Consider the following 16,681-nt stretch of genomic DNA (forward strand, 5'->3'; position numbering starts at 1 on the left):
CTGGCATTATTGCCGAATGCTCCACCCAGTCTTTACATTTCAGGGTATGAGAGACAAACTCTTATTTCTGTCTCCCCTGGCCTGTAGCATCTACAGCCCTCACACTCAAGCTCAGACAGCTGCATAGGATGCCCCACTGAGCCTTCTTAATGACACAGAGCAGTGAGACCCTACAGTAATAACCAGCCCCTTTGAGATGATGAGTCAGTGTGCCTCAACAAGATTAGATCCTGCTGTATTGCCAGACCCACCGTTTCCATTCAGGAATTCTCCGGTGACAGAGCTGGGGCATCTCATTTCCCCCTCATGATGAATGGATCTCATCTGTCACATGGTACCCCCTGGGCCGGGCCATCTGCACCCTGTTGTTAGGGAGCAAAGTTTTTTTTTCCTCTTTTTTTTCCTTTCTGTTGTTACGTGCTAAGCTAGAGCATTTAAATGGGGTCAAATGCTGGTGCCCTCTGAGGAGTACTCTAGGGACGGGGGCAGCCACTTAAGTATAGTGCTCATAGATTCCCAGTCACATGGACTTATTCCCACACAGGCAAGGACCTGGAATTAAGAGCCTTGCTGTTCCCACACAGATAATGGCCTGAATTTAGAATAGCCCATAAGGTCAGGCTAGCAGGTAGGGGATTGGATGCTCTGGCCTATGCACCCCTTCTACATGCGGAGTCTTATATGATGCTCGAATTGAAGAGGTCAGCATAACAGGAGCACAGTCAGCAGGTGAGGGAGCCCATTTAGTCATCAGATTTGCCCTAATCCTATGCAATAAGATAGAAGTTTAGGTACTCCCTCCACTCTCTTCTGTCCCAACAGCCTGACTAAAATAGGCAGCTTGTTCTTTGGAGTTCTCCCCAGAGATTGTACCAGGAAAGACCTTCTCTCCCATGAATCAGAGAGTCTTGAGAAAATCTTTGCTTTTTCTTTTTTTTATAACCCTGGAGGGCTTGAAATTTACTTATGTATGTATTTTTATTTTTATATACATAATACATACACACAAAAATTTAAGTTGCCAAATACAGCCTTGGGGGTCAGTTTATTTCTAAACCAATTATCAAAACTATTTGAATTACCAGTTAAGGGAGTGGGAGGGAGGAGAGAAAAAAAGGAAGGGAATAAGCATTCTATAGTGCCTAATGTGTGCCAGAAACTATCCTAAGCACTTAACAAATATCATTTCATTTGATCCTCACAAAAATCCTGGGAGGTAGGTTTTTGTTATGTCCATTTTATAGTTGAGCAAATTAAAGTAGGCATGAACATGCCCAGGGTCATATAGCTGGTAAGTGTCTGAGGCTGGGTTTGTGTTTAGGTCTTCCTGACTCTAGACCTGGTGCTCCCTCCATTGCACCACCTCGCTGCCTTAGTGAAGTGCGATTTCTCCAAGTCATGACAAAGATAACGGAATCTTGCCTCAAAACTCCCAAACTGTTTGCTAAAGCCCAAAGAGGGAGAGATCCAGAAGGCTTCAAGCCTCCCCTTGGAGGAACTTGGATGCCCTGATGTTTTTTTTTGCATTCCTGAAGATGCTGCCTTCACACTACCAGGATGCGTTTCCTTAGGGCCAGAAAACAGTTTTTAAGTCCAAACATGTACCTGGTCTTGTTCCTTTCCTAAAAGAGCCCAAAGGGGTTCATGGGATCATAGCTCAGAAACTATTAGGTTCCGCCTGCCCATCTTACAATTCAGGAAACTGAGGCCCAGAGAGATTAGATGACCTACCTAGAGTCACATGAGCATCAGAAGAAAGACTTGAATCCTGGTCTACCTGTGTCCAGTGCCCTTTTTTTCCCCCATCACCTATTGAAACAGTTCTTTGAAATGATAATGGTGGCTAATATTGGGCCCCCAGCCCTTTCAGCACCACATAAGGATTGGGAGCCAAAAAGGAGATATCTGGGTCACCAAGGATATACAGTTCCATTCCACCCATTAAAATACATAAGGCTTTTTTTGGTCAGAGCAAGAATCCAGCAGTGCCCATGGTTAATGAAACATGTCCAGTTCCTAAGCATACATCTAAGCCTCCTAAGACAAGTCAGAGAGAGAAAAATATTAAAATTGTGCAAGATTTTACTTTCTGAAACAACATTGTGCTCAAGGACAATGAAGGTAGAATACCTGTCTTTTAAACCGTGTCTAATGGGATGAAAAGACAATCGTTTGCTATGGGCTAGAGATAGAAAACCAAGGGGAAGAAGGTATGCAACGAGCATTTCATATCATAAGAATATAGGTCTGGTCTTTGTGGCCTCAATTGAACTATTGCTGACTATAATTTGGAAAGGTAAGTAAGTGACTCTTTCCTTTATAAACCATCACTCAGATTCTGGCCTGAATTAGGGTTGGGACGTGCCTTTTCAGGCATGTTTGCATGTCTGCCTAAGCAGTGCTGGAGCATTTTTGTATTGCAATGTACCAACAACGAATTCATTGGTTTTCTGCCCTGTGCTGATATGCTTCCTTTGAGGGATTGATACTTTTCTTCCTTTACCCTCTCTTCCCAGTCACCTATCCAGTCCTACCAGAGAATGAACGGTCTTAAATCAGTTTATCCCACCTGTTTTAGAAATATCTCCAGCCTGATCTCGTATAAGCTTAGCTTCTTTTCAGTTCTACTCCGAATTTTGTATCTATTCCCTCTTCTCCTACTCCTCCTCCCCGACTCCTAATTACCCTTGGTGCTTCCTTTAGAACATTCACACTCGCACACATATAATTCAAGACATTAGCGTGTAAGCTGAGACTGCTTGATCCAGTGACACTGATTGTGCCTCATGATCAATAAACGCTAAAGAATCGAAGCAGGAAATTTTCCATTGATTCTTAAATTCAAGCCCATTCCTTTCCTCTTAATTCCTTGCACAGCACCTCATGAATACCTTCCTTGTACCCCCTGCTAACTTGCTTGAAGTGAGTGAAAAGGCTAGCCCAGGCCCTGCCTTCTTTTTGACTCTCCAGCTATTTGGCTGCCCTGCCTTCCTCTTCAGGATAACTAGTTAACCTGTCTGGGGAAAGAAATATTCAACAATTATGTCTGTGCGTCTCTTCCCTTTTCTGTATTTCTTATTTTCCATTGTCTTTTTATTATTCTTCCTTACCCCTGAATAATTGTCCTTACACTAATCTTTCATTTAATTTATTCACCTTTGTGCTGGTTCTAGGCAGACTTCTGTCTCATTCTCTTCTCTCTTCCCTAATGCTTCCAGTGTTTGTTGCAACCCTAACAGATGTATACCTGCTTAACTATTATTGCTTTATTCTCATAGCAAAAGTATTCATCTACTTACAAAGAGCTGAATGGCCAGAGCTAGCTTTACATATTGCCACTCACTTAGGACACGTAACTGTATAGGGCAGGCTCATTATAATAAATACTGCTGATGGTTGGTGGGTTTGTTTGTTTGGGGTTTTTTTGATTTGGTTTGGTTTGGGGGTTTTTTGTGGCCCTTAGATAACTGGTAGGAATTTTGTGGACTGGTAAAATGTTGACTTTTGTCAGACTAAACAAAAGTATACTAAGTACTAGTTTAAAACCAGGGTGAAAAACTGCATTTCCTTCCATGTGAGTCAACCGGTGGATTCCCAGAATAATATATCTGTCAGCATTGTCTCAGAAGAGACAGAATAGAAAGAAGAAACAGAAACCTGTAGTTAACATAGCTTCAAGCTCCATCCTAGGTCATGGCCCCACAAGTCTAGAGATGCTCTGGTATTTATGTCAGCCAGAACTGTTACTCTGTTATTACTAAATATTTACAAATACTATAGGATTGTCCAAAGCATTAGCGGCTGTATTTTCCAGAACATTAGATTCTTTGCAAATATCTTTAATGAACACCAAGCCTCTGAATGAAGGGGGAGCACCATTAACTGTTAATTTATTGATGCAAATAACCATGAAATAGGCCAGTGACACTTTAACTGCTAAAGCTTGGACAGAACTTTCTAGACTTCAAGATAGAACCGGCTATGTTAATGTTGGTTCTTACAAAGAAGATTTGAGAACCACCTGGAGAATTGCCATTTCTTTATTATTTTGGCATATTATAGTTCCTTTCCATCAACCTGCTCATGGCTCTATATGCAAAATGAATCTTCAAACCACAGACCTATTTTTCCCCAATAGTAAAGAAATCAAAGTAGAACAAAGAAAGAAAACGGGATGGATGCTCACAGAAGAAAAAGTTGGGTGAAAGAGAAGAAAGAAAATAGCACTAATTTCATTTAGGTGGAGGCAGAGTATCTAGTCTGGATATGAAGTCACCTTTGTTGGTTCAGATATGGATGAAAAAAGGTCTGAGTGAATAGGAAGGGACTAAATACCTAGATTAACTTACTCTATCAATCCTGCAGGAAGCCAAAGAGTCACACAGTGGGGCTGCTGTTCAGAACCACAATCAGATGTGTTTTTTGAGATGATCACTAGTTCTAATTAAAAGAACCAGTTTTCATTGTATTTTAGGGCAAAGCTAAAAGTCACTTGGCTCAGCTCTGATCTCTCTAGCTTTCTACTTCATCATTCCATCCCCATTTGCTCTCTTTCCAGCCATTTTCCTCTCCTTTCTTGCATGTAAACTAAAAAACAAAAAATCACTTGATTTCCTTGTCCTCCTTTTTATCTCCTTTGGTCTGTTTTGTCTGTCTGTCTCTGTCCCTCCATGTCTCACTCTCTGCAGAACCTCCACCAGCTTAAACAGATTCAAACCCTGAAGCAGATGAACGAACAGCTGCAGGCTGAGAACAGGGCCCTGACTCGGGTGGTGGCCAGACTCTCAGTGTCCATCGAGTCCTCGGAGACCCAAGAGCTCTAGCTCTATCCCTTCCTCTCCACCTCACCTCCCTCCTCCACCTCTCCAGGCAGGTTTACTCTTCTTGTTCTGGGGGTTCATTGCACACCCCTGTGACACTGAAGCCTCGAAACATGGATACCTAGGATACACTGGTAATTTGGGTACAGAAGGGACCTTGAGGAAGAGCAAGAAGTGACTAATAGAAAACCAAGTAAAATGGTGGCTCAGACCCAACAGACTGGGTGTTTGAACTGAATGGTAAGCTGAGCACAAAGCACTTTCTCCTGGATATTAAAAAGATTTACAGGTGGATTTGCACTCAGTCCATCACACACACACATACACACACACACAATTCTTTAGTTGGGGTAGGGTGATGGCTGGCCAGTGAAGAGTAGCTTAGAAAAAGGAGGTGTCTGGTTCTCAGAGAGGTAGATTTGGACCTCTGTTTGTACTGGGATTTCTCTTTAACAGACTGAGTGACCGTGCAGTGTTCCAAGATGAACTAGATTCTTCAATCCACTAAGGGCCATTGGCAGTGAGGGTGGGAGAGGGCTGGGGGTGCAGGTGTCCTAGAACCAGTGCAGCCTCCTTTCTCTCCCACTAGCCAGTCCCATCAAGCAGCAGTAGATTGGCTAAGAATGGGATACCCCAGTCCATTCAGTCAGTTCAGTCATGGTTTTCCTTGCAAGGGGACACTGCTTACGTCATCCCCGTTACAGACCTTTTAGGATTTGTCTGAGGTCCGGATAAGTAAGACCATAATTCACCCCATTTAGAGGTCTCCTCTTTGCAGAAGAGTTGATGTGGATGATCTCTGAAGTTAAAAGTGATAGCACATCCTTTGTGGCTAATAAAGTTGAAAGGCATGAGAGAACTCATTATTCATACCCCAAGATGACATGATGGGATCCCTGCTGTCCCAAACTTTCCTATTCAGAACAAAGGTTGTCATTTTTGTTAATAATATAATTAGGCTTGGTAGAGGCCGTTCTTTTGCCGCCTTCCATCTGCTTTTGCCATCAGGATCAATGACCAACAACTAACACCTGCTACATGTGAAGTGCCCAAATCATCCTAGGGTTTGAGCTAATGCCGTCACAGGTAGGAAGAAACTGAAAGGGAAGTTGCCCAATCTAGCCCTGAGCTGCCTCCTTCACCCTACTTATTATTCAACTCCCTGCTAAGGCTCCATGTAATATGCCAACTGGCAAGTTGCAGGAAACCTCACGATGTTGAGTAAGTTGATGAGTTTAGATGCCAGGAGGAATGCCACGTGTTTTCCCCTTTGTATTTAAGTTGCTACAAGGTAAGGGACAAAGCTGTTTCTCTTTCAGGGCTTGCTCTGTTTATCTGTGAGCTTATACAAGTTGGTTCAGACAGTTCCATTGAGAAAGAGGCTGTCATATGCCAACACTGTCGTTGAAAACCCAAGTTCAGCCTTCTGCTTTCCCTATACTGCTAAAAGTTAATTTCAGTTAACAAACATTTCTATTATGTGCAGTGTGCCCTGCTAGACCCAGGTACATATTACAAAGACAAGCAAGATGTGATCCCTGCTCTCAACTGCCATTTGCTGAGGGCCATTTATCTACCAACAGATAGTAGTTATAGAAGAAGCTGCTACTTTTAATAAGCATTAAGGGAAACACATCATGAACATTGTGACTGTGGGTACAGCTCTTTTAGAGCACAGCATCACTCAGTAATCAATAGTTGTGCTAGGAAAAGCTGTCATGAGAGAAAAGCCAAATTGGCAAAGTGATAACCTGATTCTGCCCTGAATTTGTTAACTTTTACTTTTCCTTCATGTCCTCTGTGGGTTATGGGCCCAGGAGATAGAAATCATGGAAGGAGCTTTAGAATCACTGAGTCCAACCCCCTCATTTTCTCTTTCTCTCTCTCTCTCTCTCTCTCTCTCTCTCTCTCTCTCTCTCTCTCTCTCTCTCTCTCTTTTAATTTTTAATAGCCTTTTATTTACAAGATATATGTATGGGTAACTTTACAGCATTGACAGTTGCCAAACTCCTTTTTCCAATTTTTCCTCTCCTTCCCTCCACTCCCTCCCCCAGATGGCAGGATGACCAGTAGATGTTAAATATATTAAAATATAAATTAGATACACAATAAGTATACATGACCAAATTGTTATTTTGCTGTACAAAAAGAATCAGACTTTGAAATAGTATACAATTGGCTGTGAAGGAAATAAAAAACGCAGGCGGGCAAAAATAGAGGGCTTGGGAATTTAATGTAATGGTTTTTAGTCATCTTCCAGAGTTCTTTCGCTGGGTGTAGCTGGTTCAATTCATTACTGCTCCATTGGAACTGATTTGGTTCATCTCATTGCTGACAACTCCCTCATTTTACTGATAAGAAAGATGAATCCCACCTCAGATTTGGCCACTCCACTAGTAAGTGATCAAGGTGGTTTTCAAGGTCAAATCTTCCTGATCCTCAGGTCCAGAACTGTGCAGTCCCTTGACACAATCTCAAGTCTTATCCCTGTAAGAAACCGACTCCTCTGTTTTTTGAGCACTTACGAGGTGTGGGAGGGGACAGGAATAGTTCAGGATGTGGCCAGTTTGCTACATTCCCTGTAATTGTCCCTTAATTTTACTGGAAATAAAAACCTGGAACATTTTCCCTTTAACTTCTGAGCAATAGCTTGTAACAGTCCTTGAAAAACATATTTTTACTCCCCGCCTTTGCCTTAATTATGTTCATACAAATATTTTTTAAAGCACTGTCCTTCCCTCCTATCTCAAAAATGAAATTGGGAAATGCCAATGGGCCATATTTTTTCTCTATCCCTGCATTCCAGTTCTTGTATTTAGCATACCACATCTTTGGATGTCAATCACAGTATGTTGCAGCTGGAAAACTGGAGGGGAGGGAAAGAGACACAGAGACAGAGAATGAGAGAACTATAGAAAGAGAGAAAGAGGCAGAGAGGAGGAAAATTGAGGTCCTCATTTGGAAATAAATTACAGAGGCTTGGCAGATTGTATATTACAAAATATACCAACACCCCACCCAGCTTGATTCTGGATGAATGGCTAGCGGTACAGTGTAGTTTACTGTCATGCATAACTTTTCTATAGAATCCCTTGGTGCAAGGACTTCTTTCAAAGTCACATAGAGTCAGGCTACACGGCCCAAGGATGAGACATCAGAGAGTAGCAGATGGGAAGGTTCAGAGATCCAAGGCCAGTCTACAGGAGAGATAGAGAGCTGGTTGTTTTAAAAGCGTGCTTAGAATAGCACTCAACACCAAACTCTGACCACTAAGGTATCTTAGTCAGGTAGCAAAGGTATAGAAATGAATGGCAGGTAGGTCTACTCTTAATTGGATTTAGACCAAAAAAGTAGGGATTGTACTTTTAAAAATGTTATTGGAATGAGGGTATTTCGTTTTAAAATTTCCAAATTCTCAGGTTGTAGTTGAGCCTTTGCTCAAGGAAGAACTCAGAAAATGATGATTCTGATTCCTTGAGTCTGTAAAGTGTTTCATTTTTTAAAATCCCATTCACATCTGTTACTTCATTTGATCTTTACACCTTGCTGAAATATGTAGGATAAGGATTTTTCTCCCTAGGGAACTGAAAGAGGTGAACTGATTCACTCAGATACATTGATAGGGAGTGGCAAAGAATTAAAATGGCCATCACTTAAATCTTAGACCACAGCTTTTTCCTGCATTCCATGTTGAATAATGGTAACATTAAGAACAGTCTTGTTTTTCTATACCCTTTTTGTTTGCACTTTCCAATATATCATCTCTTGTTAGATTTACATCGACTCTGAAAGAGGAAAATCATCATGTTCCCCATTGTACAAATAGATAAACTAAGACCCTAGAAGAAGTGGAGGCTTACCAAAGACCATCCAGCTGGTCAATGTGAGAACTAGTACTAGAACCCAGATATGGGTCAAGCCAAGCTGCATGTGGAAGGTAGTGTCACCTGCCAGTTACACTTGTCACAGCTATCAGGTATCCAGTGTTACCTAGCCATAATCTAGATCCAGGCTTTTGTGCCCATCACAGTGGAAAAGCTTTCTGTATTCTCCTGTGACAGCCAAGGCCCATGTGTAAATATTTCCATATATCCTATTAGGGCTTACTGTCTTATCATCGTGCCTTGGGACACACACAAAAGCAGGGACAACTTCCAAATTAGTGAAACTTAAAGCATCAGTCTTTCAATATCCATTGAACCTGTGGTCCTGATACCAAGGAAATCTTGGTATTCCTAGATAATTGTCAGTGAAGTAGAAATAAGGGACTCTCTGAAGCAAGTGCATGTAGTTCATGCATTCTAATCTTATACTGGGCCACCTCTCACCTGTGATGCTCTCAGATTTAATAAAAATCAGTATATTCCATGTGAGGAGATGTCCTTTTCCTGAGTCATTTCGTTGAAAGTTCCCTCACCTCTAACATCCTGAAATAGCTCCCATCACTGTGGATAGAAAGCCTGTAAGTTATTTTCTCTGGACCTTGTAGTAAAGCCCAGAGACTGATCAGCTTCCCTTCCCTATCCTTTCTCTCCTCACCTGTCACTCCCCATTGTCTTCCCTTCCACCTATTTCTTCACATTTCCTTCAGCTGGGATTCTTGTTTCCCTAGGCTGGAGGTGAGCACATTCATAAAAGGTGTACAAGTCATCAGAGACTAGAAGTAACTCACTAAGTCCATGGAAAACAAAAATAACTAGTTGACATTTTAGCATAATGCTTGAAGGTCCTAATAACAAGACAGGAGAGGCCAAACTTGTACTTGTTGGGAGGTGGGAGTTGCTTGTCCTGGGGTGATTCCTGAGGAGATGAGACACCAGGATTCAGGAAGCTGGCCTCAGGCTGCTCGGGGACAAGAATGGAGGCTGGGAGGAGTACTTGGAAGCTCCAACATCTTTATTGTCTTTGCAGGTTTTGACAGAACTCAAGTCCGACAACCAGAGGCTGAAAGATGAAAATGGGGCCCTCATCAGAGTGATCAGCAAGCTGTCCAAATAGACTCATTCTCTGGGAGGAAAAGCTCCCGCTCCCCTCTGCCTCCTTCCAACCAAAAAGAGTCCATGCTGGTGACCGAAGGAATCCTCCCTGCCCCACCGACCCAAACATTGACTTTCCCTGCATACCCCAGATCTCACCTGCCCCCGTGTTTAGGGGAGTGTTCATGAAAACCTAATGGTGGCAATGGGCCATGGCCATGGGGGGCAGGGCAGAGTGTCCCTGGCCCTCGCTGCTGCTCCACCATGTTCACATCAGACCCAGTCTAGATCCCAAAGGCCTCTCTCCCCCTGACCAGCACCATCGCTGCAAAAGCCTGGTCCTCTGGCCCAGGGATCCCAAGGAAAACTGCTCAGCTTGGATCGGACCACCATCAAGTGCCAGGGCCATGTTTTGTTAGACTTGGTGGCAGCTGCTTCTCAGGGAGACTCTGTTCTCCTCCTCCCTGGAAACACCTTTTCATGGCGGCTACAAGACTTCTGTTTCGCCTGTCTGGTAACATTGTGAAGAGCCTCAACCTGCACTTGCCCTCGTCCATCTTCTCCCGGGGCTGAGGTCGCCTTGCTTCATCTGGAGATTTCTTTCTCTCCTTTCCCCTTTCCCCCCATCTAAAATCCACGTCGTAGCATCTGAGTTCCACTCGCTTTAGCTCCTTAGAATGGTATTTTCTGAAGCTGTCAGGGAACAAGACTACCTGGTCAGCCGGCAGCCCCTGCCCCTCTCCAAGCGTGGCCCCATGTACCTGCGGGGTGCACACAAGCACCTCGCCCCTTGTTCTGGATGCTGTCTAGGCTGTGAAAGCCCCATTCCGGCCTCCCCTCCGGGGAGGGTGTTTTGGTTTGGCTTTCTCCCTCTCAGCCTTAGTGTGTGTCCCTGGTGGGAAAATAGCCCAGCATCAGGAGGCCCAGGGAGAGGCTAAAGTGGTGGTGGGGGGATTCAAAACTTGAACACAATGGCCAAGAAGACTAAAAAACAACTTGCTGTGCTGCTGGCAGGAGGCCCCAGGGAGCGCGGATGTTGGGAGGGCGTCGTGGTCGGCCCGGGGAGGCACTGAACATCTTCACAATGCATGGGGAGACCACTGGGTGGAGAGGCGAGGAAAGGTGGTGTGTCTTAGAGGGAGGAGGGGCTGGGGTTATTTACTCCAACTGAGGTTTTTACCCCCCCACCCCCAAGGCAGGACAGACAGCGATGATCTCTACTCAAACACTTCCAGTGACAGGAGCTCATGTAAGAAAATGTGTTGCATCATTAGGTGGCTGCAGTTTTTAGGAAGTTCTTCCTAAATCTAACACTATGTTCCATTCATTGATACAATATGCCCTCTGGAGCCGTGCGATTACTCAAATGCTTCATCATACTCAAATATTCAGAGACAATTATCACTGACTTCCCTGTCCTCAAATGCCTCTTTATGCCAAATACCCTTCCACTGTTTCTCCTGAGAGGTTCCAGGCTCTCCACTCTCTGGTCACCATCCTCCTAGCTGTAGCGCTTTCATGTGGTGTGACCAGTGACGCGTAAGATAGAACCATCATCTCCCTTGGTCAGGACACTCTGTCTTTATTAATGCAGCCTGAGAGAGCACTAGCTGTTTTAGCAGCTGCATCACACTGTTGGCTCATATTGAGTTTTTGGTCAACTAAAACCACCCCTGGTCTTTTTCACAGACGTGACTTTGGGGGTATCTATTATCCTTGGTATATAAAATTCAGTGAGTTTTCATTCAAGTCCAGTGATCAGTTTTCTCATGTATACTGCCTCTGCCCACTCTGAATCTCCTCTCTGTTCATCAAGGTAGAGAAGTTCTTCATAGATGTCTGAAGCATCTAGCAATCATGTTTCAAGGGTTTCAAGCTTTGTCTTTCTTGCCAAAACTCAGTTTTATAGTCTGCAAAGTGATGTGCTGACTCCCTTTCTGACCATATGTCGAGGAAAGCCATTTCTCTATGATATTGGAGTGGTATTTCAGAATTGTGAAAATAGTCACTTCAGGGTAATGAGTGAGATGAGTTGTATTATAAGCATTTATTTTATTCTAATCAATGAGACAGTTTATAATTTCATAAAAGATGCCGGAGGATTATCTAGCCATGTTTTGGTCCTTTGGAGAATTCCAGTAATATCTCCTCTGAGGAAAAAAAAAATTCTTCAGATATTTCTTGCCATCTCAATAGAATGAGGTTCAAATAGGGCCACTTAGATATTATTTTGGAGTAGTCCCCACTCAATTCACATTTCCAGAAATCTCCCTCTTGTCTGTTCTGGCTATAGGGTATGTCTGCTTCCTTCTTTAACTTTCTAACCCTTCCACCTTCTATCCAATGTTGTTAAAGAATCCCCGGTGTACCTATTTGGTGTTCTGAGGCCATTGACAGATATTCAGTTTTTCATGCAGCTCACTGTGTATGGACCCTCAAACACATCTTAACCTATGCTGCATTGCCATCCAGGGAATAATGAGATTCTCCATTAAACCCAGGGTTTCTATGAAGCCAAGAGTGCCTGAGTTAGGGGGAGGGGAGAAAATACAAAACTTCCCTCTTTGAAAAGATACTGAAATGAAAGTAAGCAAGGTGGGACTCACAAGGCTGTGCACTCCACTGCTTCACCTCAGATCCTGGTCACTCATCACCACCTTTCCAGAATTGTAGCATGGTACCTTTAGATCTTGTCACAGTCTCCACTTAGAAGTGGAACATTTTAGTCTAGGTTACTTCTTGCAGCAAAATGAACTGCATAGATGATTGTGATGACATCAAAAGGCTCCTTAAGCCTTCCCTTGGAAAGTAAATGAACATTTCAGCAAATATTAAGTCCACTGCACAAGGCATTGTGCCAAAGGCCAGGTATACAAAGACAAGAATGAGGGCTCCTAGACTAATATGTTATAGGGAGAAATGATGTGGAGAAAATATTTCTTTGGATTTTACTAATTCTTCCTAAATCCTGTATCAATACTATACTGGCAATCTCAAGACACTGCCCCCAAATATGCTGACTGACTAACCCCACTGGCTTCAGTCAGTCTAAAAAGCAGATATCATGGGTGTGTAAGTTGAGAGATGACTTGGTTTTTAACCCTAGCTTCCTCCCTCATCTTTTGCATCTTTGCCAGCTGCAAAAAGGAGTGTTGCTAAGATTTTATAAAATTCTTGGCCCCCAACTCCAGCTAGTGATCACCATGTGTGAGCTTTGCACAAATGGCCAAGTCCTAGCACAGCTGTAGTCCCTTTGTACCCAAAAATAAAGCTGCATCAAGAGAGGAAGGTAACTTGATAGATGGGGTTACCCCTGAGGTTTTGTCGCAAACGGTGTAGCCTTAGACATGTAATGTTTCTGGACCTGTTTTCTCATCTGTAAAATGAAGGAGACTTCATGCACCAAGAGTCTATGGCAATTTTTAGAAGATTAGAACATTTTTCCACCCTCAGCAGAACTGCTGCTGTTTGTTATTTGGAAAACTCAAGTACAAGAGCATCATTGTTTCCTTCTGAATAGGAGTCTTCAACATCAGTGGGTCAGCCTTGTTGGGAAATGATTTTAATACTGAGGTTGAATGAATGATGTTGCACTCATTCCTCTTCCAAATGGATCCATAAGAACATTACAGCATGCAGAGGGGGAAATTGAAGCTCATGGAGAAATGGGCAAAAAGCAGTGGGTGGTGAGATTTTAATGGGAAATGGGGGGTCTATGTAGGCGGAGCCCACTGCCTTCCCAAGGTGTCTCGCTTGATTTCCACTGTTCTTAACTCCACACTTACAATCTATTTGCATTCTCCATGCACCAGCTTTTTTTTTTTTTTTTTAAACAAATGAGCCCAAGTTCTATAGCAAAAGGAAAAAGGCCACTTGGGATTCTTCAAGCCCCTCTACAGCTAGGACTGTTGGTTTGAGAAAGAAATGGCTGAGATTTTGTTGAACGCAATCATGAGAATAGGAGGTTTGTAGCGGAGACTACTTAGTCACTAAGAGTTGGCAGACTCTTACTGAACAACCCCTGTCTTGCCCTGATGGAGTAAGAGATGGAAATAGGAGTAGGATTGACGATCGAAAGCCCTGCACGGGAGAATCACCTTTATAGGGGCATAGGAGACAAAAGGAAGGAAAACCTGGACAGAGAGATTTGAATATTGCAATAAATCGAGGCTGGGACTGACACTGAAAAGGTAGGGTAGCTATATAGAATTAAAATTTTAGCCTGCAATGCAAAATCATTGTTCTAGATTTTAATCAACTTTCTTAATGAATATTGACAACCGATGATGTGTCTGCTATTGAACTCCTACATTCTGAATACTTGGGAAAAACAACTACTTTCTGCAGCCAAGGAACTGTTAGTATCACAGCTATCAATAAGGCAGTTGGAAACCTTGACCGCCCACCTGAGAGAAGCTATTTCCTATAGCAGTCAAAGAATGATTCCCTGGGCACTTTGTAGGTCACTTAGGATCGATAACTCCATCCTCAAAAAAGAACTCCAGATGAAATCAGAAACTTAGTTTTATAACCTTTCCATTAATGATTGTTCTGACTTCATCTAAGATATATTAGTGATTTTAAGATAATTCTTTAATCCACATCAAAAGGGTTTGGGGATTGCTGAGCTGATGTGAACTCTGCAATGATGTGGAACCCTATGGAAATGTGATCATAAGACACTATTTTCATCAGTGGTCCCAACAGATTATCTCTTCTTAAGCCCAGCCCCTCAAGGAACTATCCTGGGAATCTTCCTTTTGGTCATCTTTTCACATACTTTGGACCATGGAGGTATGTCATTTGGATTATCTTTTCTCTGCAGTGTCACCTAAGGAATGGTAGAACACTCTTACATCTTTCAGAAACTAGTACTTCTCCCTCTCCCTTCCCCATGTATTTTCTGGTTGCAAGCCTTTTGTGGTGAATATTAGTTTAGGGAAGAAGCTTTTCCAAAAAGTCAAGGAAGTGAAATATGTCTTCTGGGAGACTTCCCCAGAGAACACCACATAATGCCCTCAGCTTCAGAGACCCTAATGTCCTAAGGAACTGAGATTTAACTTGGAGGGCTTTTGTTCAAGATGTCCTCCTTTTACCTGTAGGAAAGCCACAGAACGATGATTCCAGATCGTTTTTTCAGAGATCAGTACTGAATATGTCAAAATTGAGATCATTCTCCAGTTCATCCAGGTTTTGTCCTTGGTAACGGAGCTATTTCTCACTTGGTCTCACTGGATCCCCTTCCATCTCACCGAATGGAAATCTAAAGATGCTCTTGTCGGTAACTCAGTACATATCTGCTCCAGCAAGAGGATTCCAGGAGCTGTTGTTAGGGGGAATCTAGCTGTCTCTAGTGAAATGTGTTTCCTTCAAATATCAGTGGGAGGAGACGTTCTGAATTATAAGAGGCCATGTCTTGGACTATCTTGGGAGAGACTAGGACCATACTTAGGCTGGAACATTTTGCTGTACAGACACGAGTCAGACCCTCACTTTAATTAAGGCTTCTTTGTCTCCTCACATAATAGTAAGCCCAGGAATAGATATTCTAACTAAGCATCTGGTGGAGGACGAGAAGATCTGAAGCTGCTTGTTAATGAGACTCCAATGGGAACAGGTAGAGAAACAAACCCCTGAAAGGGCCTGGATCCCCATAAATCTTTCTTAATTTGCCAGGGTCTGGTAACTGCCTTTACCTGGTGGCCCTAAATAGTGCTCTCATTCCCCAAACCATGGTTGGAATGGGTTCCACCCTCCCTCTCCCCCTGCCCCATTCTCCCCTGATTTGGAGATGGACTCTAGCTTTTCTGCTGTTGTTCCTCCTGCCTAGATTAGACCGCTGGAGACGGCCAAAATCACGAGGACAGCTGTACTGCCTTCTTGCTTAGAAGGTAACGCTCTGTCCTCTGCATCTTTTCATCCCTTACCCCTACTTCCACCACTCTTAAAGCACTGGATATAACCATTTTTTTTTTTCAGCTGAATTGTATGGACTAACTTCAGTCAACTGTAAATACACTGGGGGTGGGGGGGAGGGAATGAGGGGGGATGTGGGACTTGTGACCCGAATGTATTTTTATGCAAATTTGAGTGGCCTTTCAACCTTGAGATGAATGATTTTGTTTTACTGGTTGTCACTATATAGTATTATGTGTTTGAAAGTTTGAGATAATATTCACATCTATATGATGCCTGTAAACACAACAGTATTTATAAATGAGTAAATAAAACTGTGTTTTAACTTTGCATCTGTATCTCTCCTAGGCCTTGGATTTATAGGATCTTGCACCTGGGAAGAATTTCCTCAGTATTATTTTCATTGATTCTCCTGCCTTCATTCAGGAATGTTATACTTCCATCCGTTTTAATGGATTTTCCCAACCTCAAGAAGGGTCTTAAGCAATTAAAAGACCAGGAAAGGGACCTGTGCATAACATTAAAAGGGAAAATGTTACCAAGACCAGAGCTGCTGAAGGTCCTTCAGGCACAAGGGGTAAATTACTTCAGAGCCCAGGGAGTCAGGCTACTCATTGGCTTTCCCCAGGGTTACTCAGCAAGCTTTGACTAGGCTGTTGATCACTGACATTCACCTTAAAGCTTTTATCAGTTTACACTAGTTTTCAACAATTTTAACCTTCTACAAAAAGGTTAATCGCCTCTTACATGTAAAGGACTGTGCTTGGGCTACAAAAACAAGAATGAGAATCAGCCTCCTGACCTCCATCAGCTTATATTCTTTTTTTATGAGCCTGTTGCTTAGTTTAGGAGATCCAAATTCCCTGAAGTTTTCCACACTACAAAAATAACGGGTTGGAGGGTGTCCGAGCAGAGAGCAATGGGAGGAATGTTTGACTTAGGGCAAGCTGCTGCATCCTCCCCATCCCC

General features: G+C 43.0%; 1 protein-coding gene across 10 annotated transcripts in view; it reads left to right on the forward strand.

Annotated features, from left to right (window-relative positions):
* Positions 1-16,042, forward strand: part of PPP1R12B (protein phosphatase 1 regulatory subunit 12B) — a 233,711-nt gene extending 217,669 nt beyond the window's left edge. For 4 of the 10 annotated variants that reach the window (XM_031937143.1, XM_031937144.1, XM_023501872.2 and 1 more), the window contains one exon: positions 9,732-16,042. In XM_031937143.1, coding sequence (XP_031793003.1) covers positions 9,732-9,818 — 87 coding nt within the window. In that variant the 3' untranslated portion in view covers positions 9,819-16,042. Of the gene's footprint in view, positions 1-4,688; positions 6,729-9,731 lie in introns of those variants that run through there. The other 6 variants (XM_031937140.1, XM_031937141.1, XM_031937142.1 and 3 more) reach the window with 4 other exon arrangements.
* The last annotated feature ends 639 nt before the right edge of the window (positions 16,043-16,681 follow it).

This window comes from Sarcophilus harrisii, chromosome 4, assembly GCF_902635505.1.
Source record: "Sarcophilus harrisii chromosome 4, mSarHar1.11, whole genome shotgun sequence".
NCBI lineage: Eukaryota > Metazoa > Chordata > Mammalia > Dasyuromorphia > Dasyuridae > Sarcophilus > Sarcophilus harrisii.